The 24,447-nt window shown below is 50.3% G+C and overlaps 3 protein-coding genes across 7 annotated transcripts; 1 reads left to right on the top strand and 2 right to left on the bottom strand.

The window, feature by feature from the left end:
• Window positions 1-345: 345 nt before the first annotated feature.
• Septin12 (septin 12) lies at window positions 346-10,885 on the bottom strand. Its single transcript, XM_087910811.1, has 10 exons — window positions 10,737-10,885; window positions 9,638-9,825; window positions 8,989-9,114; window positions 8,840-8,921; window positions 6,444-6,581; window positions 6,220-6,337; window positions 6,036-6,131; window positions 1,749-1,845; window positions 783-834; window positions 346-694 (listed from the first exon to the last, which is right to left on the bottom strand). The coding sequence occupies exons 2-10, from the start codon at window positions 9,795-9,797 to the stop codon at window positions 490-492; spliced, it is 1,074 nt and encodes a 357-aa protein (XP_087766937.1). The 5' UTR covers window positions 9,798-9,825; window positions 10,737-10,885; the 3' UTR covers window positions 346-489.
• A 6,821-nt stretch (window positions 10,886-17,706) lies between these two features.
• Smim22 (small integral membrane protein 22) lies at window positions 17,707-18,726 on the top strand. 4 transcript variants are annotated; one of them, XM_048433128.2, is made up of 4 exons: window positions 17,707-17,795; window positions 18,160-18,304; window positions 18,386-18,468; window positions 18,628-18,726. In XM_048433128.2, exons 1-4 carry the CDS (start codon window positions 17,733-17,735, stop codon window positions 18,667-18,669), a joined length of 333 nt encoding a protein of 110 aa, XP_048289085.2. In that variant the 5' UTR covers window positions 17,707-17,732; the 3' UTR covers window positions 18,670-18,726. The 4 variants fall into 4 exon arrangements, with proteins under 4 accessions (XP_048289085.2, XP_048289084.2, XP_048289087.1 ...); XM_048433127.2 differs by having other exon boundaries at window positions 17,708-17,795; window positions 18,386-18,483; XM_048433130.2 differs by having other exon boundaries at window positions 17,771-17,854; window positions 18,386-18,483.
• A 325-nt stretch (window positions 18,727-19,051) lies between these two features.
• Window positions 19,052-24,347, bottom strand: Rogdi (rogdi atypical leucine zipper). 2 transcript variants are annotated; one of them, XM_048433126.3, is made up of 11 exons: window positions 24,232-24,316; window positions 24,095-24,166; window positions 23,176-23,258; window positions 22,988-23,042; window positions 22,179-22,259; window positions 21,183-21,278; window positions 20,509-20,607; window positions 20,097-20,210; window positions 19,957-20,006; window positions 19,733-19,859; window positions 19,052-19,521 (listed from the first exon to the last, which is right to left on the bottom strand). In XM_048433126.3, exons 1-11 carry the CDS (start codon window positions 24,274-24,276, stop codon window positions 19,480-19,482), a joined length of 864 nt encoding a protein of 287 aa, XP_048289083.1. In that variant the 5' UTR covers window positions 24,277-24,316; the 3' UTR covers window positions 19,052-19,479. The 2 variants fall into 2 exon arrangements, with proteins under 2 accessions (XP_048289083.1, XP_085550761.1); XM_085694635.2 differs by lacking the exon at window positions 19,957-20,006 and having other exon boundaries at window positions 19,733-19,894; window positions 24,232-24,347.
• Window positions 24,348-24,447: the final 100 nt, after the last annotated feature.

The raw sequence follows: 24,447 nt of genomic DNA on the forward strand, positions 1-24,447 counted from the left end.
GCCTTCCAAGTGCTAGGATTAAAGATATGAACCACCATTGCCTGGATTGGATTTTTCTTTCCAACTAGAATATATTACTCAAAAGTTGGGCTCATCCTGGATATAAACCAGGAACCTCTCACATCCTAAGGGAGACTCATACCCCTACACCAAGAAACCACCAAACCTTGAATTTCTTATCCTGTTTCTTCCTCCCGATTTCTAGGATTGCAGGTGTGCACACTGCTGGCTTTATATGGTGCTGGAGATCCAACCAAGGGCTCTGGGCATGTCAGGCATTCTATCACCTGAGCCACTTCCACAGCCCCCAAAGTCATTCTTTTATATCAGACTGGCTCAGAGGACTCATTTACAAACGCTTTAGTTGTCAAAGCACAGCTTTTTGTACAAAGCAACATCGGCTTCTTGTAGATGCTCTAGTCCGTAGGTGTGTGTTGGGGGCTGGCCACCGAGGAGTGGAGAAGCCTAGCAGGCTTGGGGCTATGGCACTCAGCACTCATCTTCCCTGGAGTCCTTGTTAGCTCGCTTCTGGACCTTCCCTGGTCCAGGGGACATCAGCTGTCCTGGGGAGGCTGGGGCCAGGTTCACCCAGCCTGGCCCTCGGGGCAGCATGTGGCTCTCGTTGAGTCTGAGAACCCGGTAGTTCTCATAGTGCACATTGTGGGTAATGTCCTTCAGGTCCTGGAGGTGGGAGCTGAACGATAGGAGGCAAGTCAGCCAGGTCCCAGTGGTCCCAAATCCCGCCTCTCAGCCACCCGAACACAGGGTCCCCCACACCTCACCGGATGAGCAGGTCTCTCAGGAGAAGAAACTCGCAGTGTGCCATGTTCTCCACTGCAAGACATGGGGCTTAGCACAGCTCTGTCCTCTGAGAGTCCAGAGTAGACAGCTGCTTCGTGTTATGGTGGATGCTGAGAACTGCCATTGCCATGGCCCACCTCCTCCTCCCTGCTTCATTCATTCATTCACCTATTCATTTATTATGTATACAGTGTTCTGCCTGCCTGTGTGCCTGGAGGCCAGAAGAGGGCACCAGATTTCATTGTAGATGGTTGTGAGCCACCATGTGGTTGCTGGGACTTGAACTCAGGACCTCTGGAAGAACAGCCATTGCTTTTAACCTCTTGAGCCATTTCTTCAGCCCCCATGATTCACCTATTCATTTACTCATTATTGTTGCGTCTCTGGGATCTGGTTCCTACAGTTGCTAAACTAGTGAACCCAGCCCTCACCAAAGACAAAATTTTTGCTTTTGTTTTTCTTTCTCTCTCTCTTTCTTTCTTTCTTTCTTTCTTTCTTTCTTTCTTTCTTTCTTTCTTTCTCTCTCTCTCTCTCTCTCTCTCTCTCTCTTTCTTCCTGCTTTCCTTCCTTCCTTGCTTTCTTGCTTTCTTTCTTTTTTTTTCTTTTTTTTTTTTTGAGGCAGAGTACCAGATAGCCCAGGTTGAACTCAAACTTGCTAAGTAGCCAAAAATGACCTTGGACTTCTGATTCTCCTGCCTCACCTCTCTCATTCTAGAATTGTAAGTGTGCTGTCATGTTTGGTTTCATCTGTTTAAAATAATGATAATAATAAATCAGGGAGCCGAAGTAGGAGTAACTCCCACCTCCATGCACATGGAGGGAAATCCAAGGTTGCCTTGCGGGTATGGGCAGCTGCCAGGCGAGGGGTGTGAAGGATGCTGCAGATGTAGGGTGTGCCCTGTTTCCAACCCATACCCATTGCATGCCTACCATGTCCCCAAACTTACCTTCAATGATGCCCCATTTGGTCTTGCGGCCCAGGACACATCTCCCATTTACTAGGTGCTCTCGGTCAGCCCCAACCACAGCAAAAGGGATCTGCTCCTAAGAGAGAGGGAGAGAAGAAGCTGAGGCAGGAGTCAGGCACATAAAACTAGGAAGTCCCAAAACACCAACTGGAATTCATGCTATCCTCACCTCCTCTATAATGAGGTGGCGCAAATGATGCTGGTGCAGGATTGTTGCCTGATGTTGAAGTGCCCAGCACAGTTAAGCGTTAGCAAAGTAACTCAAGAAAATTGTGGGGTTTTTTGTTGTTGTTGTTGTTGTTTTGAGACAGGGATTCTCTGTGTAACAGTTCTGGCTGTCTTGGAACTCATTCTGTAGACCAGACTGGCCTTGAATTTACAGAGATCCACCTGCCTCTGCCTCCTGAGTGCTGGAATTAAAGGTGTGTGCCACCACCTTCCAGAGGAAATGGTGTTGTTATTAACTCCTACATTAATTACATAGTCTTGAGGAAAAGGGTGTGGCTCAGAGTTTAGGATGAACAAAACCCTGAGTTTGATTACCCAGTGTGAATGCATGCAATAAGGTGTGTGCATGTGCACACACGCCCACACAGACACACACACAGAGAGACAGAGAGAGAATATTGATAATATCAAATATCTCAGGAATGAGACAGTAATGAAGTTATAATCAAGCTAAATGGGAATTGTATACAACAGGAACTGGCCCCTGGTAACTAGTGGTCAAACTGAACTGGCCACCTTGTGTTTTCCTTCATAAACTTTTAGGGATACCTCATAAGGATGGGTGGTGGTGGCGCACGCCTTTAACCCTGAGGCCAGCCTGGTCTGCAGTGAGTTCTAGGACAGCTAGGGCTATGTAGATAAACCATGGCTCAAAAACCAACCAAACAGCAACAAAATTCTCATGGTAACTAGGAGTTTACTTACAAATTTCAATACATTTAGTTTTCATGTGTATGTGTGTATGCATGCATATGTGTGGGCACATTATATATTGTCAAAGGACAGTTTGGGAGGGTTGGTTTTCTCCTTCCGTGTGGCTCTGAGGCTGGAACTAAGGTCATTAAACTTGGTAGCAGACACCTGCACCCACTAATCCATCTCACTAGCTCCTTATAAAGCTAAAAAACATTTTTCAATTTATTATTTGAATTAAAAGTTATTTATTTTTATTTATTTTTTGAGACAGGGTCTTATTGGGTAGCTCTAGTTGTTCTTGAACTTGCTATAGATCAGACTGACCTTGAACTCACAGAGATTCTCTTGTCTCTACTTCCTAAATGCTGGGATTAAAGGTGTGTGCCTTCTTGCCTGGTTTTGATTTTTTGAAATGATATTTATGAATATATGTATGTTTAAAATGTAATTTTATTTATTTATTTTGGTTTTTCGAGACAGGATTTCTCTGTTAAACAGTCCAGGCTTGTACTGGAACTCATGTTGTAGACCAGGCTGGCCTTGAACTCACAGAAATCTGCCTGTGTCTGCCTCCCAAGTGCTGGGATTAAAGGCGTGTGCCACCACCACCCAGCTTTATGTATTTATTTTTAAAGATTTAAAAGCAGAGGTTGGAGAAATGACTCAGTTGTTAAGAACACATATTCTTGTTTTGTTTTGTTTTTGCTTTGTTTTGGTTTGGTTTGGTTTGGTTTTTGAGGCAGGGTTTTTCAGTAGCTATGGACCCTGTCCTGGAACTCGTTCTGTAGACCAGGCTGGCCTAGAACTCTCAGAGATCCATCTGTCTCTGCCTCCCAAGTGCTGGGGATGAAAGGTGCGCACCACCACTGCCCAGCAAGAGCACATGTTCTTGCAGAGGACCCAAGTTCGATTCCCAGCACCCACATCAGGCAGTTCACAACTGCCCAGAATTGTAGCTTTAAAGAGTTGACCTCGTTCACCTCTTTGGGCAGTTGCACAGATACACATATATACACATAAATAAATAATACAAAAATTTAAAAGATACACAAATACTATTTTAAATTTTATCTATGTGTGTGTTCATATAGGTATGTGTATGTGAGTGCATGTGAGGGGTTCTAGATCCCCTGACTGAGTCCCAGGTGACTGTGAGTGCTGGGGCAGAACTGAGGTCTTCTGGAAAAGAATCCAGTCTCCTAACCTTTGAAACATTTCTCTAGCCGCTGCCTGTGTGTGTGTAAGTATCTGTCTATCTCTCTGTCTATCTCTCTGTGTGTGTGAGAGAGAGAGGTAGGGAGAGAGAGAAAAAGAGAGAGAGAGAGACAGAGAGAGAGAGAGAGAGAGAGAGAGAGAGAGAGAGAGAGATGGAGAACGAGCTCTTGCGTGGAGGCCAGAGGACCACTTCCAGGAAGTGGTTCTCTTCTTCCACCATGTGGGTCCCAGGAATTGAATTAAAGTCACTGAGCTTGAAGCAAGCACCACTAACCATGCAGTCTCTAGTCTTTGCATTTTAAAATGTTGTTTTCTGTGCTAGAGATGGCTCAGCAGTTAAGAGCACTGACTGCTCTTCCAGAGGATCTGGGTTCAGTTCCCAGCACCCACATGGCAGCTCACAACTGTCTGTAACTCCAAGATCTGACACCCTCACACAGCCATACATATAGGCAAAACAACAATGCATATAAAATAAAAATAAATAAATTATATTAAAAAAATTATTTCCTGAGACAGGATCTCATGTATCCCATATTGGCCTTAAACTCACTACATATCCAAGAATGAGCTTGAACTTCGGATTCTCCTGCCTCTATCTCTCAAGTGCTGGGTTACAGGTGTGCACTACCATGTTCTTCATCAACTTAAAAAATATTTGATTTTCTTATTATTGTTTGGAATGTTGGAGATGAATATCAGGGCCTCATATAGCTACCTCTGATCTACATTCCAAGGACCTTGGACCTTGGATTTTTTTTTTTATGTGGTGATGAGGATCAAGCCCAGGGCCGATGAACTTGCTATTTATTGGCACAAAAGCCCCCTTGTTTTTTCTCCTCTGGGGGTGCTCTTGGGATACCCTGCAGGGTTCAGGAGTTGCAGCAGAGACTATCTGTCCCAAAAAAACTAAAATATTTACCACCTAGCCACCGAAAGGAGTCACACCTAGCCATCCACACAAGAGTCACACCTGCCTACCCACACAGGAGTCATACCTGGCCACCCACACAGGAATCACACCTGGCCACCCACACAGGGGTCACACCTGACCACCCACACAGGGGTCACACCTGACCACCCACACAGGAGTCACACCTGGCCACCCACACAGGAGTCACACCTGACCACCCACACAGGGGTCACACCTGGCCACCCACACAGGGGTCACACCTGGCTACCCACACAGGAGTCACACCTGACCACCCACACAGGAGTCACACCTGGCCACTGGCACTGGATCACACCTAGCCACACACACAAGAGTCACACCTGAGCACCGACACTGGAATCACACCTGGTCACACACACAAGAGTCATACCTGGCCACCCACACAGGAGTTTGCCAGGATCCATGTTTGTTTTTTTGCTTGCAGCTGAAAGGAGAAATTCAAACTTCCTAACTGCCCCCATTCTTAGTTTGGTTTTCTTGAGACACTGGATCATTATAGAGCCCAAGCTTATGTAACCCAGGCTGGCCTTGCATTCACAATCTTCCTACTTCAGCCTCCTGGGTGCTGGGATTACAGTAACTAAGAGTTAAAACTTTAATAATTGCAGTTACACACACACACACACACACACACAAATATTTCCGAGACAGGATTTCTCTGTGTAACAGCACTGGAACTTGCTTTGTGACCAAGCTAGCTTCAAACTCAAAGAGATCTGCCTGCCTCTGCCATTCGAGTGCTGGGATCACAGGTGTGCCCCACCACTGCCCGGCTACATTTATAGTTTTTATTTGTTTATTTATACTCTAGTCTGTGTTTGTGCATGTGTGTGCAAGCACACAGAAGAGGTGCTTTCCACCATATCTGGTTTTCCTCGCCCATTTTAAAGTTTGGTTCTATTTTAGCATTGAGTAGCAAGAGTTCTTTCTGTAATAGAATGTAAGCTCCAGGTAAAACCATGGCTGACAAACATTTCTTCCCATCCTATGGGTTCTCTGATGAGAGCTGTTTCTTGCCCATTTTGAATTTGTGAACAGATGAAGAACCTGTAAATATTTACACACATTTCCTGAAATTGCAGAAAGAGGTTGATTTTCTGATGGGAAGGATGAGAGGGAAGGAAATCGGATGGCCTTAGTGTCACCAGCCGTTTGCACCTTCCACAGCATCTTACCCGGATCTTACTGTTAAGGAGCCGGTCGTTGATATCCTCATCAAAACATTTCTGTGGGTACACATCGATGCAGTGAGTTTTCAGGTTTTGCTGGATCTGGGGAACCAAGCATAAGTGATCTCAGCACACCATGCGTTCTGCTCGCTGCACACTGACCCAGCTCCACCCTGGGCACCCAGATCACCCTGCTCCGGAAGGCCTCTCGCTCTTCAATGGTCAGGCTGTCAGCCCGGGCGATCACGGGCACCACATTCACAGTCCGGCACAGTCGCCGCAGGAACTCAATGTCCAGGGGCCGTAGGCTGGCCAGTACAGGACAGTGATGGACGAGGGAGGGAGGAGAGTCAACCCAAAGCTCCCATCAAGTGCCCCCCCCCCCCCCCCCGCGCAGCCAGTGGGTCACCTCACCAGTGGCCTGTGGGTGGCACGAAGTAGACACAGCAGTGCACGCGGGTGTCAGGGATGTGGCGCTGGCGAGTGATGAGGAGCTCTTCCTGTAGATACTTTTCATACTGTTGGTTGATGTAGCTCAGGATGGGGTCCCAGCTGGGGCAGAGATGTCCCCTCAGCACCACCTCCCGGCCTCTGGGTGTTCTATCTACATTCTCAGAGACACTCGGAAACCTCTGCCTCTCTTCACGTGGGGTCTAAGCTTCCCTGCTCATAAAACAAGCACAGCAATAGCACTTACTGGCTGGGCCTGGTGCCCACAGGCTCATCATCCCAGCTACCAAAGACACGGAGGCAGGAGGATTATTAGTTCAAGCCAGCCTGGGTAATTTGGGGAAACCAAGTCTCAAAACAAAGTAAAAACTGGAGCTGGGGATATCATTCGGTGTTTGCTATCATGCCTGACCTCGTAGGTTCATTCTCCAGCACGAAGACATTTCCATATCCTAATAGCTACATCACACATATTGGATGTATATACAATTTACTTGGTGAGGGAAGGGTGGTCATTAAATGACATTTGGTCATCAGCATGGTCCAAGACACCACTGGTTCTCACCTGATGGCTGCAAAAGTGTGTGTGTGTGTGTGTGTGTGTGTGTGTGTGTGTGTGTTCGTGTATGTACCTGTGTGGAGTTCAGAGGTCACTCTCGGCTGTCTTCCTTAGTTGCTCTCTACCGTGTAGCTATGCCTGACTTGGATTTATCTTATTTTATGTGTGTTTCACCTGCATGACTGTGCTAATTTGAATGTAATATAATGTAATGTAATAAGCTCATAGGGAGTGACATTATTAGGAGGTGTGGTTTTGTTGCAGTAGGTATGGCCTTGTTGGAGGAAATGTGTCACTGCAGGGGTGGGCTTTAAGGGCTCATGTATGGTCGAGCCACACCCAGTGTCCCGGACCACTTCCTGCTGCCTGCAGGTCAAGATGCAGGGCTCTCAGCTCCTTCTTCAGCACCATGTCTGCCTGCACGCCACCATGCTGCACTGTAATGATGAGCTAAGTCTCTGGAAATGTAAGCCACCCAAATCAAACGTTTTCTCTTTATAAGAGTTGTCATGGTATGCCAGGCGGCGGTGATGAATGCCTTTAATTCCAGCACTTGGGAGGCAGAGGCAGGCAGATCTCTGTGAGTTTGAGGCCAGTCTGGTCTACAGAGCTAGTCCTAGGACAGCCAGGGCCATGCAAAAACAAACAAACAAAACCCCAACCCCCCCCAAAACAAAAAACAAACAAAAAAAAACCCCCTTGTTTTGGAAAAAAAAAAGAAGAGCTGCCACAGTCATGGTGTCTTAACAGCAATGGGAGCCCTAACTAAGACAATGGCACAAAAGAGATCAGAAGAAGTTATTGGATCCCCTGGAACTGGACGCCAGTCCTCTGCAAGAACAACAACTTCCCTTGACCTCTGAGCCATCTCTCCAGCCCCTGACTTGGAACGCTATTAGACGAGGCTGTCCGTGAGCTCAGACAGCTCTCCCTGCCTTTGCTCCAGATCGAGTGCTGCAATTAAAGTCAGGTGCCAGCTGGGTGGTGGTGGCACATGCTTTAAGTCCAGCACTCAAGAGGCAAACTCTGTGAGTTTGAGGTCAGCCTGGTCTGCATAGTGAGTTCCAGAAAAGCCAGAGTCAACACAGTGAGACCCTATTTCAAAAGCAATAAGCAAAAGGCAGGTGCCACCTGGTTTCACCTTGTATGCTGACAGAAGATCCCTCAATGACCCAGGGCTCATAGGATGCCCCTGTCTCTACCTCCCCAGCAATAGGACCTCAGGAATGCATTGTCATGCCCGGCCTTTTTTTCCCCACATAGGTTCTGGGGATAAGCTCAGGTCGCCATGCTTTCAAGGCAAGCCCTTCACAGAAGGCACCATCTCTGCAGTCTGACTCCTCTGCTGGGGTCTTCCTATCTGGGTTCCTGTCAGCACAACTCTCCAACAGAGTGCCTGACTGATCTGCTCTTGGGGATTGAGCCCAGCGCCTCGCGTGTGCTGTGTGAGTTTTCTGACGCTGAACCGAAACAGTGAGCTATGTGCTCAGCCCTGCTCTCACCCTTTCGTTTCGATACGTTGTTTTGATACGTTGCTCAGGCTGGGTTTGAACTCATGATTCTTCTGCTTCAGATGCCACAGTGCAGGGGATTACAGAAGTAATGGATCTCTGGTGCTTTTATTGAGCACCAACTGAATACTAGACAGGTGGCTGAGACCTGTGCATATCCAGCCCTCATCAGCTCGGAAGGGTGAGCTGAGTATAGGAAACTGAGGACCACAGGTGACAGGGACAGATGACAGTCACTCCAGGGTACTTTTTCCCCTTTCGGGGACAGAGGCTGCGCACCAAGGACCTACCACTTGTCATTGTTGATCTGGTCTCCAAAGCCTGGTGTGTCTGTCACTGTCAGTTTCAGCTTCAATCCCTTCTCCTCGATGACTGTAGAGGGAGAGAAATGGAAGACTATAGCCGTGGCAGGGCCCATGGGGCAGGCAGAGTCACTCACCGTGGGTCACAGAGTGCAGCTCCAAGGTTTGTGGCATGGGTAGCTCCAGGTTGGGTACGCTTGACTGCCACACTTTGGACTTGAACAGCGTGTTCACCATGGTGGATTTGCCCAGCCCACTCTGCCCTGGGAGAGACAGAACACAGCGACCAAGATATGTATGTTAGGGTACCTCATACCTATGTACCTCATAGGGGGTGTGTGTGTGTGCGTGCGTGTGAATTGGTTCTGCCCTCCACTCTGGGTTCTGAGCCATCTATTGCATAAGCATCAGCAGTAGAGCAAGGGTCATTTGTGGTCTCTGTCTGGAGGGCCTCACCCATGATCACCCTTTCCTGCTGTAATCCCATTATGGGTGGTTTTGTATCTAATGACGCAACATCTTTCAGATACTTAATTTCAGCTCTTCTGTGAGCTGGTAGTTCAGAGTGGAAGACTGTGTCCAGGACAAGATAGGGCCATGCCCGTAGCTGGTAGGTCACTGTGTCTAGAACAGGGGAGGGGCTGTGCCCGTGGCTGGTAGGTTACTGTGTCCAGAACAGAGGAGGGGCTGTGCCCGTGGCTGGTAGGTTACTGTGTCCAGGACGGGATAGGGCCGTGCCCATGGAGTCTTCTTCATCGTTCCCTCTGTGGCTCTGCCCCAACTCACCTACTACCATGATGTTGAACTCAAACCCGGTCTTCATGGCCTTGATCCTCAGCTGGTCTAGCACAGCCTCAATGCCCACAGAACCAAACATCTCACAGGGTGGGGTCCTGGGGCTGGAGGGCCGCGAAGAGCAGGGAGAAGGCGATTGCCTCTCCTCCATGGGACCAAGGATACAGCAGTGCCTGTTGCTGGGGAATTTTTGGAGAGGAATGATGTTTGCTAGGGCTGGGGCTCAGAGGGGCTATTCTGAGTGAACTTTTGAGAAAAGCTCTTATGTAGCCCAAGGTGACCTCCATCTGCTCTGTAGCTGAAGGTGACATTGAGCTTCTAATCCTCTTGCCTCCACCTCCAAAGTACAAGGATCCCAGATGTGTGCCACCGTACCTCATTTTAAATAACCTTGGGGATTGAACCAGGACTTCGCACACAATGGACGAGGGAGCACTCTGCCGACTGAGCTACATCCTGGTCTGTCCTTCTGCCGCCACCCCTCGGTTTCACACTGTAGTTTAGACCAATCTGGAACTCCCTATGTTCCAGGCCAGGACAGTCTTGAGTTTATGACAATCCTCCTGCCTCTGTTTTCTAAGTGCTGGGATTATAGGTGTTTACCACCATACCTGGCTGGAGTCCTCACTTCCCAGCCATAACTGAGTATGTTGTTCCTGGCAATGCTCTATAACCCCTGATCAGACTGAGTCTTCATGACCCTTAGACTGGGGAGTCTGAGTCCCCATCCTGAGACACTCTTGTCTCAGAAATCTACCTCTCCCCTACTCTTCTTGTCAATGGCCTTCCCATTCAGACCCTAGTGTTTGTGGCTGGACTGGAGTCTTTAAAGAACCACAATTAGGGAGCTCATTATCTCAACATGGAACTTGGGGAAGGGGCTCAGGAATAGATCCTTCACTTTCTACAGGGGGACAAAGAGCTGAGTTGGGAGAGATGAAGAAATAGCGATAGATCTTGAATGAAGGAAACACCACATACACACACACACACACACACACCAGGGGAACGGAGTTGAGGGTAGGCTGAAATGGGCAGGCACCAGTGGGCAGCAACAGAGGACACAGAGAAGTTGGCTCATGTGGCTCACCTGGGGGAGGAGTTCCTTGGGGGAGCTGTGAGCAGCTGGCAGGCCCTCAGGTGCTCCGAGGGGGAGGGGAAGGCTGGCAGTTAGCCACAGAATCTAAGCCTGCTTCCTTCTTCCTCCTTCCTGTGACCTACCCCCTCCCCCTCAGGCAGGAGAGGCTAAGGCCAGAGACCTGTTGCTTCACCCTAAGCCCTGAAACCCTAACACCAGGCAGTGACCCTGACCTCAACACACAAGACTCCCAGCTAGAGTTGGGAGCCCAGGCCCCCCAGTCAGGTCCCTCATCAAGATTTCTGGGCTGATAAAAAGGCTGGTTTCCACTTCCAGGTCCATGCGCCTTAGCTTTCTGCTCAGAACCATGAATAGAGACTCATTGTCTCGAAGCTGGCACGCATGGGTACTGGGCAACTCTGGGATTCGAAGTCGTCTGCACTCTGTGATCTCAGATTACAGATGAGAGGGTGAAGCCTGAAACTGAAGGTCACACAAGGAAGCAGCTGAGCTGGAGCAGCGGGAAGTCTGTCCCAGTTTCTGGATGTGTCCTATGTTATGCCCAGATCCGCGAAGTCCCCCAAAAACCAACAAGGAGACCGAGTCCTGTATGCAAAAAGCAAAGAGCCTTTATTTTATGCAAGTTTGCAAACTCAGTCTCTCCACGTGTCCAACGTATTGGAATAAACGGAGAGCCCCGAGCTCCGTTAGAGTTGGGTTTTTAGAGTAGTAAAGGTGGGGGTGAGGGAGTTTCTGAGGTTCAGGACCCCTGATTGGCTGATATTTGTCTAGGGGTGTCCTGGTGAGTGTGTGCTGGCAGGTGATCCTATCTACAGTGGTTAGAACATTAGGCATTTCCTTTGGATGGTCTGTTCCTGGGTAATGCTCAGGTAATCTCAGTTTGTGGTTCTTCCTGCAACCAGGTATTGCTTCAGGGTGAACTACTGAGACTCAGGCCTTCATTAAACTTATCATGGCTGAGTCCTACTCTGGCAGGTGATATGGTTGGAAGTTAAGGATTTCCTTTGGGCAGTCTGCTCCTATTGAGCTTATTGTGGTTGGCCGAGCCCTACATCCCTATACCAGTATACGTGAGGAAGAGCTGAGCTGGAGCAGGAGGCAGACTGTTCCTGCTTCCTGGTACAGAACATGTAGACAAGGGTATATCCTACCTATACCAGCGTGCGTTAGATGGCAAGAGGAACCTGACAGACACATCTGAAACGCCAGCCCTTGAGAGGCCGAGGCAGGAGGGTTTCGGAGGATTTTGTTAGAGTAGTGGAACCCAAGTTTGATATTGGTACCCACACAGTGGCTCACAACCATCTATAACTCTAGTCCCGGGGATTGGACAACCTCTTTTGGCTTCCTAGGGCATTGTGCACACATGGTGCACAGACATGTATACCAGCAAAACATTCATGCACACAGAATGATAAAAAATGTATACTTTTGAAAAAGGGCAGTTGTTTTTGCAAAGGATCAACTTTGGTTCCCAACATCCATGACAGACCACTCAGAAGCAAATGTAACTATAGCTTCAGGGGATTCGGCACCCTCTTCTGGCATGGAAGGCACCTGTTGCACACACACACACACACACACACACACACCACAAAAATAAAAGCAAATCTTTAAAAAGGGGTAGGGAGGGAGCACTGGAGGAAATGGCTCCATTTGTAAAGTGCTTGTCATACAAGCATGAGGATTTGAATTGAGATCCCCAATACCTTCTAAAAGGTGATGTATTGCAGGCATGGTAACGTATGCCTGCTATCCCGGCTCTGGGAAAGCAGAGACAGGCAGATCCCTGGGGCTTCCTAGCCAGCCAGTCTAGCCAGTGAACTCCAGGTTCAGTGAGAGATCCTTTCTCAAAACGTAAGGTGGGGAAAATGGTTGCAGAAGACGCTGACATCAATCTCTGTCCTCCACACATATGAATCCATACCCACACACAGATATGCATATACATACAAACATGTACACACACACACACACACACACACACACTAAACATAAATAGCTACGTGGTACTAGTGCATGCCTTAATCCCAGCATTCAGAGGCAGAGGCAGGTGGATCTCTGTGAGTTTGAGGCCAGCCTGGTCTACAGAGTGAGTTCCAGGACAGCTGAGGCTACACAGAGAAGCCCTGCCTTGGAAAACCAAAAAGTAAATAAAAAGTCCTAGCCACTCTGCCCTCTTGAGTGGGTCACATAACACTTTACTTTTGAGACATATGCCCAGGCTGCTCTCAGTTTCCATATGTAACCAGGGTGATCCTGAACTTTGATCGTCCTGACTGTGTCCCTCAACTGTAGGATTACAGGTGTGTACCACCACACTTAGTTTTTCTCCCTTAACTCTTGCCCAAAGCCTAGACGTGGAGGACTTTCTGTGATACAAGCTTGAACTGGGCTGTCTCACATGCTAGTCACATGGCCGATGCCCAGATCCTGAGACCAGGATCCCACAGCTCCCAGCAGCAGTCACAGAATGGCTGGATATGTTCTCTGGAGCAGAGTGAGGGCACCTTTACAAACTAACCCGCAAAGTTTACACATAAAGAGGCTACATGAGTGGTTGACTGTGTTGGGTTTAACCCAGGATTTCTAGGCTGGTACGATGGCTCAGAGGGTAAAGCTGTCATGAAACACAATGACAAAAACAAGCTGGGGAGGAAAGGGTTTATTTGGCTTAAGCTTCCAGATCACAGTTTATTGTCAAAAGAAATCAGAACTCAAGCAGGCCATGGAGGATGTTGCTTACCGGCTTGGTCCTCATGGCTTGTTCAGCTTGCTGTCTTATAGAACCCAGGAACACCCCCAGTAGGGCTAGGTTCTCCTTCATCAACCACTAACTAAAAAAAATGCCTCAGTCCAACCTCTGTGTGTGTGTGTGTGTGTGTGTGTGTATGTGTGTGTGTCTTTCTGTCTGTCTCTCTGCGTGCGGTTTTTCAAAACAAGGTTTTTCTGTGTAACAGTCTTAGCTGTCCTGGAACTCACTCTGTAGATCAAAATGCCCCATAGGCTTGCCTACAGTCCAACCTCATTGAGTGTGTGTGTGTTTTCAAGACAAGAGTTTTCTGTGTAGGGGGCTGGAGAGATGGCTCAGTGGTTAAGAGCATTGCCTGCTCTTCCAAAGTTCCTGAGTTTCATTCCCAGCAACCACATGGTGACTCACAACCCTCTGTAATGAGGTCTGGTGCCCTCTTCTGGCCTGCAGACATACACACAGACAGAATATTGTATACATAATAAACAAACAACAACAACAAAAAAAGAGTTTTCTGTGTAACAGCCTTAACTGTCCCGGAACTCACTCTGTAGACCAGGCTGGTCTTGAACTCACAGAGATCTGCTTGCCTCTACTTCCTGAGTGCTGGAAGTAAAGGTGTGCGCCACCACACCTGGCTCCATAGTCTAGTCTTACTTTTCTTTTTTTGAGACAGGGTTCTCTGGGTAGCCCTGGATGTCCTGGTACTCTATAGACCAGGCTGGCATCCAACTCAGAAATCTGCCTTATTATCTACTTTTTAATTTTTATTTATTCATTTTTGATTTTTCAAGACAAGGTTTCTCTGTGTAACAAACAGCTCTGGCTGTCCTAGAACAATTTGTAGACCAGACTGGCCTCAAACTCACAGAGATCCGCTTGCTGGGATCAAAGGGTTGTGATACCACCACCAGCCTTAGAGGCATTTTTTTTTTCAGTTGATATTCCCTTTTCTCTGATGACTCTAGCTTGCATGAAGTTGACATAAAACTAGCCAACACAAGGTACTTGCCGTCAAACCTGATGATATGAGTTCAATCCCCCAAATCTACACAAACATGGAAGGAGGAAACCTACTCCTACAAGCTGTCCTCTGATCTCTAGCACACACACTGTGGCACGTGTTGCCCCCAACAACATGCACACATACAACAAATAAACACATTCATAAACAATAAATGCAAAAAATATTTCCAACCTTTTCCTTGCAATTAAATTGAGGACATCTGGGGCTGGAGGTGGCTCAGTGGTTAAGGGCACTGTCTGCTCTTCCAGAGAGGACTTGGGTTTGATTGCAATACCCACGTGGGGGTTCAGCCAAATGTAACTCCAGTTCTGGGTTTCCAAATCCCCCTTCTGGTCTGCACACACATAGTGCACAGGTATACATGCAAGCAAAACACTCACACACATTTAAAAAAATAAAAATGAGGACATCTCCGTCTTTATTTCTGGCAACAGAGGTTGGAACCCGCCGCCTCCCAAGCTCCTCAGGCTACAGTCGCAGCCCAGGAGTTTCTCTTCCGTTCCTCACTCCTCCCTGTATCTCTGGGGCTCCAGGCTTCTTTTATCCAAACCCATCTCACGTGATCTTTCAGACCGGTTTTCTGGCATTGACTTAGCAAGCCCTAAGGTTTGCACGTCCGGAGGGGTGGGGAGATGTCTGTGTGTGGGCTCAGGCCTCTGTTGTAACCACTGGTCAGCTCCTCCCAGGTGTCCGTAGGTGGACAGGCACGACAGCGCTAGCCCAGCTGTAGACGAGAGGCACACACTATTGCTGGACCCCACATCCTCACCTCTCCTATCCTAGTTCCAGCTGGTTCAGTCCTCTTCTGCCCACTTCCTCTTGAGCGCCTTCTCCACCTTGTCCCGGCTAGGTTTATGTCAGCTTGACACAGGGAGCCATCTGAGAGGAGGGAACCTCAACTGAGAAATTGCCTCCACCCAAGACTGGGCTGCAGGCAAACCCATACTAATTAGTTATTGGTGGTGGGGGAGGGCCCAGCCCACCGTGGGTGGTGCCATTCCTGGGCTGCTGGTCTTGCATTGTGTAAGAAAGCAGGGGAGCAAGCAAAGAGGAGCAAGCCAGTAAGCAGCATCCCATGGTCTCTGCATCAGCTCCTGCCTCCAGGTTCCTGTCCTGTTTGAGTTTTTGCTTTGGCTTCCCTCAGTGAACTGTGATTCGGGGTATGTAAGCCAAATAAACCCTTTCCTTCCCAAGTTGTTTTGGTTGTGGTGTTCCAGCACAGCAATAAAAACCCTGACGAGGACAGACATTGCTACCATGGACTAAAACCACGAGCCCAAGTCAACCTTACCTTTCTTGTTTTCCTTTGCTATTTTGTCACAATAAAATACAAGCAACTTAGCGCAGCATCCCGCTGTTCTGAGACAGTTCCGTGGGGTGAGCAGTGCATGGAATTCCCACATCCTGGGGCTGGATGTTTGGTGGTGCACATCTTTAACCCCAGTGGTGAATTTCCATTTGTTCCACAAACAACCAGGGCTGTGTAGAGAGACCCTTTCTCCAGAATGAAGGAAGGAAGGAAGGGAGGCAGGAAGGAAGGGAGGAAGGAAGGAAGACCTGAGGAAGCCGATGCTGTTCCTGTTCTGTTTTACAGGGAGGACTGCTGAAACAGGGGGATCAGAGATGTGCCTACACTCACACATTGGCAGGGTCTTGTAGGCTAGAAAAAGCAAGAGCTATGCATCCCCTCCACAGTCCAGCCAGTCCACACTGGAGGCTGATCTATACAGCCAGGAGGATCTGCTCTCTTTGGAGCCACGGAGCTTGTGGTTTGTCCATCACAGTGACAAGTGAGTCCATTAGGGGTATATATGTCTTTCATTAGTTGCTCAATGCTACAGTGCCTGTTTGTTTGTGTGTGTTTGTGTGTTTACTTTACTGTCTGTGTGCCTGTGTACATGTGGCACAGTGTGCACATGGAGGTGACAGCGTGACAAAGACTCTTCTCCTTCTATCACGTGGGGCCCAGGGACTGAACTCAGCCTATTGGCAGGCACTGTTTATTACCGTTGAGCCATCTTGACAGCCTCCCAATTTTTTTTTTTTTTTAAATTTGAGACAGGGTTTCACCCTGTAGCTTTAGCTGTCCTGGAGCTCACCCTGGAGATGAGGCTGACCTCAAACTCACAGAGATCCACCTGCCTCTGCCTCCCGAGTTCTGGTGTGTGCTGTCACTGCCCGACACCAATTATTTTCTGAAACAGGGTCACACGTAGCTCAGCCTAGCTTCAAACTTATTATGTAGCTGAGGATAACCTTGAACTTCTAGTCTTTTTTACAAGCCCAGTTCAGCCAGGCCCTTTACCAACTGCACTCTGTTCCCAGTCCCCAGTTTGCACATCTGGAAAAGTGGGAAGAGTAAGGTTAGGTCTTTCGGATCATTCCGTGACTGAGCCAGGGCAGGTGTGTGCTGTGTACGGTGAGAGTGAGGGGCCTAATACTGGAACCCGTCTGCAAACAGTTAAGAGTCACATGACTAAGAAATTGTCAGGGCTGGAGAGATGGCTCAGTGGTTAAGAGCACTGGCTGTTCTCCCAGAGGTCCAGAGTTCAATTCCCAGCAACCGCGGGTGGTGGCTCACAACCACCTATAATGGGGTCTGATGCTCTCTTCTGAGATGCAGGTATACATGCAGAAAGAGCACTTGTGTACATAAAATAAATAAATCTTAAAAAATAAAAATGGCAATAGGGCGATGGTGGTGCACACCTTTAATCTTAGCACTCGGGAGGCAGAGGCAGGCGGATCTCTGTGAGTCTGAGACCAGATTGAGTTCCAGGACAGACAGGGCTACACAGAAACACCCTGTCTTGAACCCCACCCCCCACAAAAAAAGAAGAAATAAACTGTTGTCTTATGGTTACATGTATCTAGGCTGAGAACATAGCATCTGGACCCTCAGGTGTCAAGAAAACAGGGGAGAGCTCACTCTGCTTGCTTTCACTGGGGAAGTTCAGAGGTTCCAAGAGCAAGGGCCCCAAGCCCTTACGGATTCTAACTTCTGAAACTTTGAGTTCCCACTAAATGCTTTCTTTCAGAAGTTGCCTTGGTCATGGTGTTTTATCAAAGCAACAGAAAAAGTAACTAAGACATGTGGGATACTGAGAATAGGGGGTACAGAGCAACTGACAGCCTGTGACTTTCTTCCCCAGCCCCTGCAGTCAGCTGGACCCTGGCCTTTGCCTGTTCTACACCCTCAGCTGGCCCCATGGGGAGGGCGGAGCTGGTTGCTAAGGTTTCAGGTGGTGTGGATCCGGAAGCAGGAAGTAGTGTGAGTTTCCAGGACCCTGTGCCTACCTGGGTTGGGGTAGAGGGCACCACCAGAGGCAGGTGGGGAACTGGAAGAGGCCTGGCTAGGGAGAGAGAAGGTAAAGGGATGGTGGGTGGGTAGAGGCTGCCAGGTAAGGGTCAGTGGGGTGGGGGTGGGACGCTAAGGGCCAGCGGAGGAAAGGGAGCCAGCAGGTCTGAAAGGAGATGGTGGAGAGAGGTGTGACAGGGAAGGGAGGGGGTGCTGGGTCAGGAGCAGAGGGAGCAGGAGGCGGCGGGAGGGCTCACAGAGCAGAAGACAGGGTCTTCCTAGGGTATGGTCGAGGAGGTTGTGATGACCTGAGGTGGCCCTTTGGGGGCTGGGGCAGGTAGCCAAGATGGTACAGTCAGCTGAGGAGCTGAAGCAGGAGCTGGAGGCCACTGCAGAGGAAGTACTGGGGAGGCTCAAGAGCCACCAGCTGTTCCAGTCTGAGTGGGACATCGCAGCCTTTGTGGTCTTTCTCACATTTGTGGGTGAGTGTGGCTCCTGATCGCAGGCTCGACCCTGGGGTTGGAACAGGGCCACATCTGGATGCCTGTCTGTCTGGTCCCCAGGCACTGTGGTGCTGTTGTTGTTACTGGTTGTTGTTCACTGCTGCTGCTGCTGCTGCTGCACCACCTCCCCTAGACCCCGGAAGGTGAGCCCTGGGAAGGTAAGCCTGGGAAGGGGTGTCACTCAGGAAGGAGAGCTCCTATAGCAGCCTCTTAAGTGGGACAGGCAGGGGCAGGCTCTTCCGCAGAGGGTTTAGGCAGAGCTTCGGAGTGTTACCCACAGGGCTTCTCTGTCTCTCTTGCAGGAAAAGCCCAAGGGTGTGGATAACTTGGCCCTGGAACCTTAATGCTAGACCTTGGCATGGGTCCTGCTGGATGACAGTAACAAAGCCAATTTTGCCAAAGCCTGAGTCTGGACTGTGTTCTGACCCCGCCATGGCTCTGTCTTGGACGCAGGGCCTGGACTCCCAGGCTGACATCTGTCACTCTCCCACGGGGCCACTCTGCAGCCAGGGGTCCCTTTCTCAAATGTGTGTTCTGCCTGGGCACTGGCTGTGATGCCATCACTAAAGAGGCTGAGGCAGGAGGAAGGCAAACCCCAGGTCAGACTACTTCCAAGGGCTTGACATGGTGTTGAGTGGGGGAAACCAGGTGATAGGAACATGGGAGGCCACTGATCAACCAGGGTCCTTCGACCTAGTTCCACTAAGCAGAGACAGACAACAGCACTCAAGTCAAAATCTGACCTTTATTTCTTAGCGGTGGGTTGAGGTCACAGGCTACCTCCCGCTGCCTGGGTCCCTCTTCCTCCCTGCACGTCATAGCTCAGCGTCAACCCCCCATCCTTCTCTAATGGGAGCCGAGAGAGTGGGAGAGAGGAGAGCCCTGGCCCCACCCTTAGTCCAAAGGTTCCCAGAGTGTCCAGAAAGGCAGGGTTAGGACCATGGCCACACCTCAGCCCACCTACTTGACTGCCCTCCCCCATCATAACAACCAGGTCGGCACCCCTTTCTCTAGGTGCCTCTAATGTTTGCTTCCAGCAGTGCAAATGTGTCCTAGGGTGGTGAGAAGGGAGAGCCTGACAGTGACAGGCATCACAGGGGGTATGTGTTGGGGACTCCAGGAATCCTGGGAGGAGGATTCCGGCAGGTGCTTGCTCAGAAGGGCCGGGAGCTCCAGTAGCTGGAAAACACAGAGATCTGCAGAGGGTGGGGGTATGGTCAACAACATGTGTGGCTTCAGGGGGTATGGTCAGTGGGGCGCTATACCCCCCAGAACCCAGGTACGATGTCAAGGTTACAGAATGGGCTCATGTCTGGGAACTGCTGCCAATGGGCTTTACGACTTGGGGGCACTTAAGTATGACGCGGCTTCTGAGTGGCCTTCCCTGCCCCAGATGCCCCGACACACCTTATCCTTGAGCTGCTGGCAGAGCTGCAGGGAGACAGTGAAGTACACCAGGGCGTCATTGAGCCAGGGGATCACGCATTCTACCTTGTGTACATGGCTCACCTCTAGGCGCTGGGAGCCCCATTCACTGGGGAAAAATGAAGTGGATCCCTGAGAGTAGGCCTGGACCCCAGATGCAGAGGGCAGGAGAGAAAGGGCTCTAGGACATCTTGTGGTGTACTTACAACATGGCCCCAGGGCTGTGCAGCACTGCACCTCCAGAGGGGCGGAAGTTCTAGGCAGAAGCAGCACAGTCCGTGAGGCTTGGGTGGAGAGTTCTCAGCAGGGCTGGTGTGGGGGCATTGGGACGCGGGGAGAGCTTTACCTTAGTGGAGGTGGGCTGCAGGGCGTGCAGTTGGTACACGGTGAGACATAGCTTGTTGAGGTTGATGTAGACATTGACCAGCAGGTCAGAGGGTAGGGTAGGCGCAAACATCCGCTGGGGGAGGGAGGAAATAGGAGGGGAGAGGAGGAATAAGGCCCTCTCCCACTTTAGGCTGGACCACTACAAGGTATGAATTATCTATGTGGGGGGGGGTGGGGCACTAGAGGCTCCCCACCTGTCTCCATAATCTCCATGTGCTGCTAGGATGGAAGCCACTGGCTGAAAACTGGGTTAACATAATTGGGGGCCAAGAACTGAACCCAGAAATCTGTCCCCAGGCACAGAACTCCCACTGGCTGTGTTTCTCAGAAGGGACGTCTCTCTTGGGGCAGAGGCTACCTGAGGTACTAACCGTGAGGCCGCTGGCAGCAATCTCAGGCAGGGTGAGGGTGGCTGGGGTAGTGAGCCGGTTTCTGGCTCTCGTCAGCTGCAGCATCACAGCATCCATGAGCTGGGAAGGGGCAGGTCATCACTGCTACTAGAGCGGTAGCAGCTGGGGTCCCTTGTGTCTCACCCCCTAGCATCAGTCAGCAATATCTGTAGCTTCTACTCCTGCCAGGTGACCATGGTTCCCAGGCCTAAACTCTGTAACCCCAGGAGGGGTGCTTGCCATTCTGAGGGTCTACCATCTGGGGTGGGGGGTCTTAGAAAAAAGCTAGAGTCCTGGGCATCTGACAGCTGTCCTCACATACCATGTGGCCTTGTTCTGTAACAGGATTTTACTGCCACTACCACTGCAATACTAACAGGTAGATATGGGTAAACAGGGCACTTCACCAGGTGTCCCTGCAGGTGAATTTTTAACATGTGAGCAAATGGGGGCTCACAGTAGCAAAGAACTTAAGGTTGCACATCTTATGTCAAGGTCTGGGGACTGAAACCAGGCCTGATACTGCAATCCAGGTTATCAACCAATAACTGTGGCCAGACCCATGAGCAATGACTGGGAAAAGGCAGCTTCTCGTGAAGCCTGGGGACATGAGGCTAGCGTTGTTTGGAGTAAGGGGGTGGGACAACAGGAGTCACCTTGAGGACCTCGGCTCCTGTCTTGAACTGGTAGCTCTCATCCCGGTTTGCCAGGAGGTAAATGGCTTGGCTCACGTGGTTTCTGGCATCCTGGATCTGGGAAGAGCCCCCCACCACCCACAAAACCAAAGTCTATTAGTTTCAGGATAGCCACATTTCTGAGTTCTCAGCCTGTTCCCATAACACAGGACCTCACTTGATGGGCTAACCTCTCAGAAGAAAGTATCATCTATGGTCACAAAACCCTCCAGAGCTATAGTCTTTGAAGCTGGATGACCAGGCCCTGGATATTCCTGACCAAGGCACACTGGCTCTTGGCCCTGTGTCACAAACGGCTCGACACAGACAACCCCTAGTACACTTACAAATGAGCCTGCAGTGCTCAAGGAGGAAATAAGCAAGGTTAGGAGAGACCTTACAGGATCGGGTGGTGGTGGTGCACGCCTTTAATTCCAGCAGATCTCTGCATTCAAGGCCAGCCTGGCCGGCAGAGAAACTTCAGGACAGCTAGGGGTGTACAAAGAAACTGTCTCGAACCCCGCCCCCAACACAAAAAAACTGAAAACCCACAGAAGCAGGAAAGGGTAAGGCTCCAGACAGAGCAGCACACACAGGCAAAAGCCCTGGGGTAGAAGCCAGTTTCAGATCAGGGTGTGTGTATTCATGCCCACATGTGGCCTATGGACTATGGGTAGGCAGGAGACCTGTGTATGATCCCAGGTACATGGGAAGCCCCTTTGGAGTAAGTGGCATTCAAAGGGACCTTCAGCTGTCCTCACGTGGTCAAAGTTACAAAGGTAGGGCCAGTTTCACATCCGTCATGTGGAGCAGACACTAGGGTCCCAAAGCACCACCACTGCAGTTCTGCTACCAAACAGTCTCCTATGTTTGCTGTGGTCACCAAGTCCCTACAGCTAGACTTCCCCGTGAAAGGCAATCCCAGGGAGGCCTTTTCCTGCTCAGGGGCCTGAACCAGGGTTGGGCAATGGGCCTCACCTGCTGTAGCTTCCATTGCTTGTCCTCCCGGAAGGCAAAGTGTAACAGCTGGTTGTTCCGAGGCATCTTCAAGTTCACATCCTATGGGCCAGGGTGTGATAAGCAGACAAAGGTACCCCTGTCCTCCCTGAACCCCGGGAACCAGGAATGCAGTAGATGGGTGGCTGAGGGCCCATGTACTTGGGGGTTAAGGGAAAAAGATGTCTAGAAACAGGAACTCAGGTCCCACAAAGCAGTGAAAGGGGAAAGCAGCTGAGAAAGGGGAAGGTCTTAAGAGGAGGGAGTGTTGTAAGATCAACACAGACAGGGATTATCCCCCAGGCCTTGAGGCTTTGCATAGTCCATAGCTCAGATGTCGACTTAATTTTGATCCAGGGCCAGGCTGCCTAGGCTGCCAACACTCACATTTCACAGGGTCCAGATGTCAGGCCACCCACTCCTTCCCACCCTCCCAAACAGGATTTTTCTGTGTTACAGCCCTGGCTGTCCTGGAACTAGCTCTTGTAGACCAAGTTGACTTCAAACTCAGAGAGATCTGCCTGCCTCGGCCTCCTGAGTGCTGGGATTAAAGGTGTGCACCACCACCACCTGGCTAAGCCACCCACTTCTTGTGCCTTGTTGAATCTAAATGCCTGTCTCATGAGGTAGTGTTAGGGTTGCCTGACAAGTTACAGACATACAAGGAAACAGGGCCAGAGAGCACAAGGGTCCTACCCAGAGTCATGCAGCTAGCTGGTGGCAGAGCTAAGAGGCCATCACGGTCCTCGTCACCAGCAGCACTGTTAGGGAATAGGGCCCGGGGGACTCACCGCCTGGCTGAGGGCATCCCCTTGCAGAGTCAGCACACCCTTCACCTGGTCTGTGCTATAACACACAGGAGTCAGAGGTACCTGCTACTGTCCCCTCCCCTGCAGGCCGCTTCATAGTGCCACAAACATTTCCTCCCCCAGGTACTCCAAAAGTGCCCTCCCCAAAGTTCCTGCCCAACCCAGCTTACCCACAGCTGCCCAGGATAAAGTTCTCCTGCTTGGTAGGTCCCTCTGTGCTGGGACCTGGGAGAGTGAAGCGGAGAGAGGCCTCCTGTGGAAGACAGGGCAGTTCCAACACCCCATTCTGAGGCCCAGATATGTTGCCAAATTAGCCAGGGAAAGGACAAGGTGGGCAGGCCTGACTTGGCTCATCTGCCTTTGCCCTACGAAGCCTTCAAGCCTCTGTGAACTCAGACCTGTTCGTTCCATGGACTGCCTTTGCCCTACGAAGCCTTCAAGCTTCTGTGAACTCAGACCTGTTCGTTCCATGGACTGAGTATCGGGAGCTGCCAGGTAGGAACACGGAACAGAGAGGCACAGTACCCAGCTACTGGAGCACTGTGATCCGGTGCTGGGAGCAGAGGCAGGGAACCATTCAGTAGCCATAGTAACGTGCTTTCCTAGGTCACCGTGCTAGGCATTTTGTGAGATGGTTTATTCATCTCCACAGTGCTCTGTGAGCCCAGCTGGTTAGGGTCAGGGATGAGGCTCACGGATGTAAATTGGCTGAGATCACACTGCAGGGAGGGGGATACTTCAGAATTCGGGTTATCAGTTTTTGTTTTGAGACAGTGTTTCATTATGTAGCCAACGGCTAGTTTCTAACTCGTGATCCTCTAGCTTCACCCTCTCGAGTGCTGGGATTACAAATTCACCATCATCCGGTTTATAGATGAAATACCACTGTTTCAAAGTTAGTTCTCACTCAAGACCTCGTGTTAATCTTGGGGTCTAATACCTCGCTGCACACTCACACACGTCACCTTGCCTGCGTCTGGACTGTAACTCTTCTGAGAGCGTTGGTACCTGAACGCCACCACGCTCAGCCGCCTCCGTTGCGGGACCGGTGGAAAGAGGGATGGTAGGTCGGCCGTGACCGGCACTTACCTTGAGGATGTCCTGCAGCTGTTTTAGCACCGCGTGCACCTCAGCGTTCAGCAACCAGCGGAACTCCTCCTCCTGTGGACAGCGCGGCGTCAAACCCGTCCGTCCCTGCCGCCCGCCACCCACCGTCCGCGCCTCACCAGCACAGCCCGCTCCGCAGCGCTCGCAGCCATTGCGGTCGCCATCGTCGCGGCCGCTTGCCGTCTCTGAGGTCTGTAGTCTGGAACTTGGTGCACCGGGCCCAGCCCTTCTCCTCGCCCCGTCACTGATTGGCAGATGAGGCCCAAGCTCCACCCCCAAACCAGTGACGCCACACACGATCAGCTACCGCTTCGGATCCCATCACCGCCTATCCG

The sequence above is a fragment of the Myodes glareolus genome, chromosome 9, assembly GCF_982192425.1.
Source record: "Myodes glareolus chromosome 9, mMyoGla1.1, whole genome shotgun sequence".
Taxonomy (NCBI): domain Eukaryota; kingdom Metazoa; phylum Chordata; class Mammalia; order Rodentia; family Cricetidae; genus Myodes; species Myodes glareolus.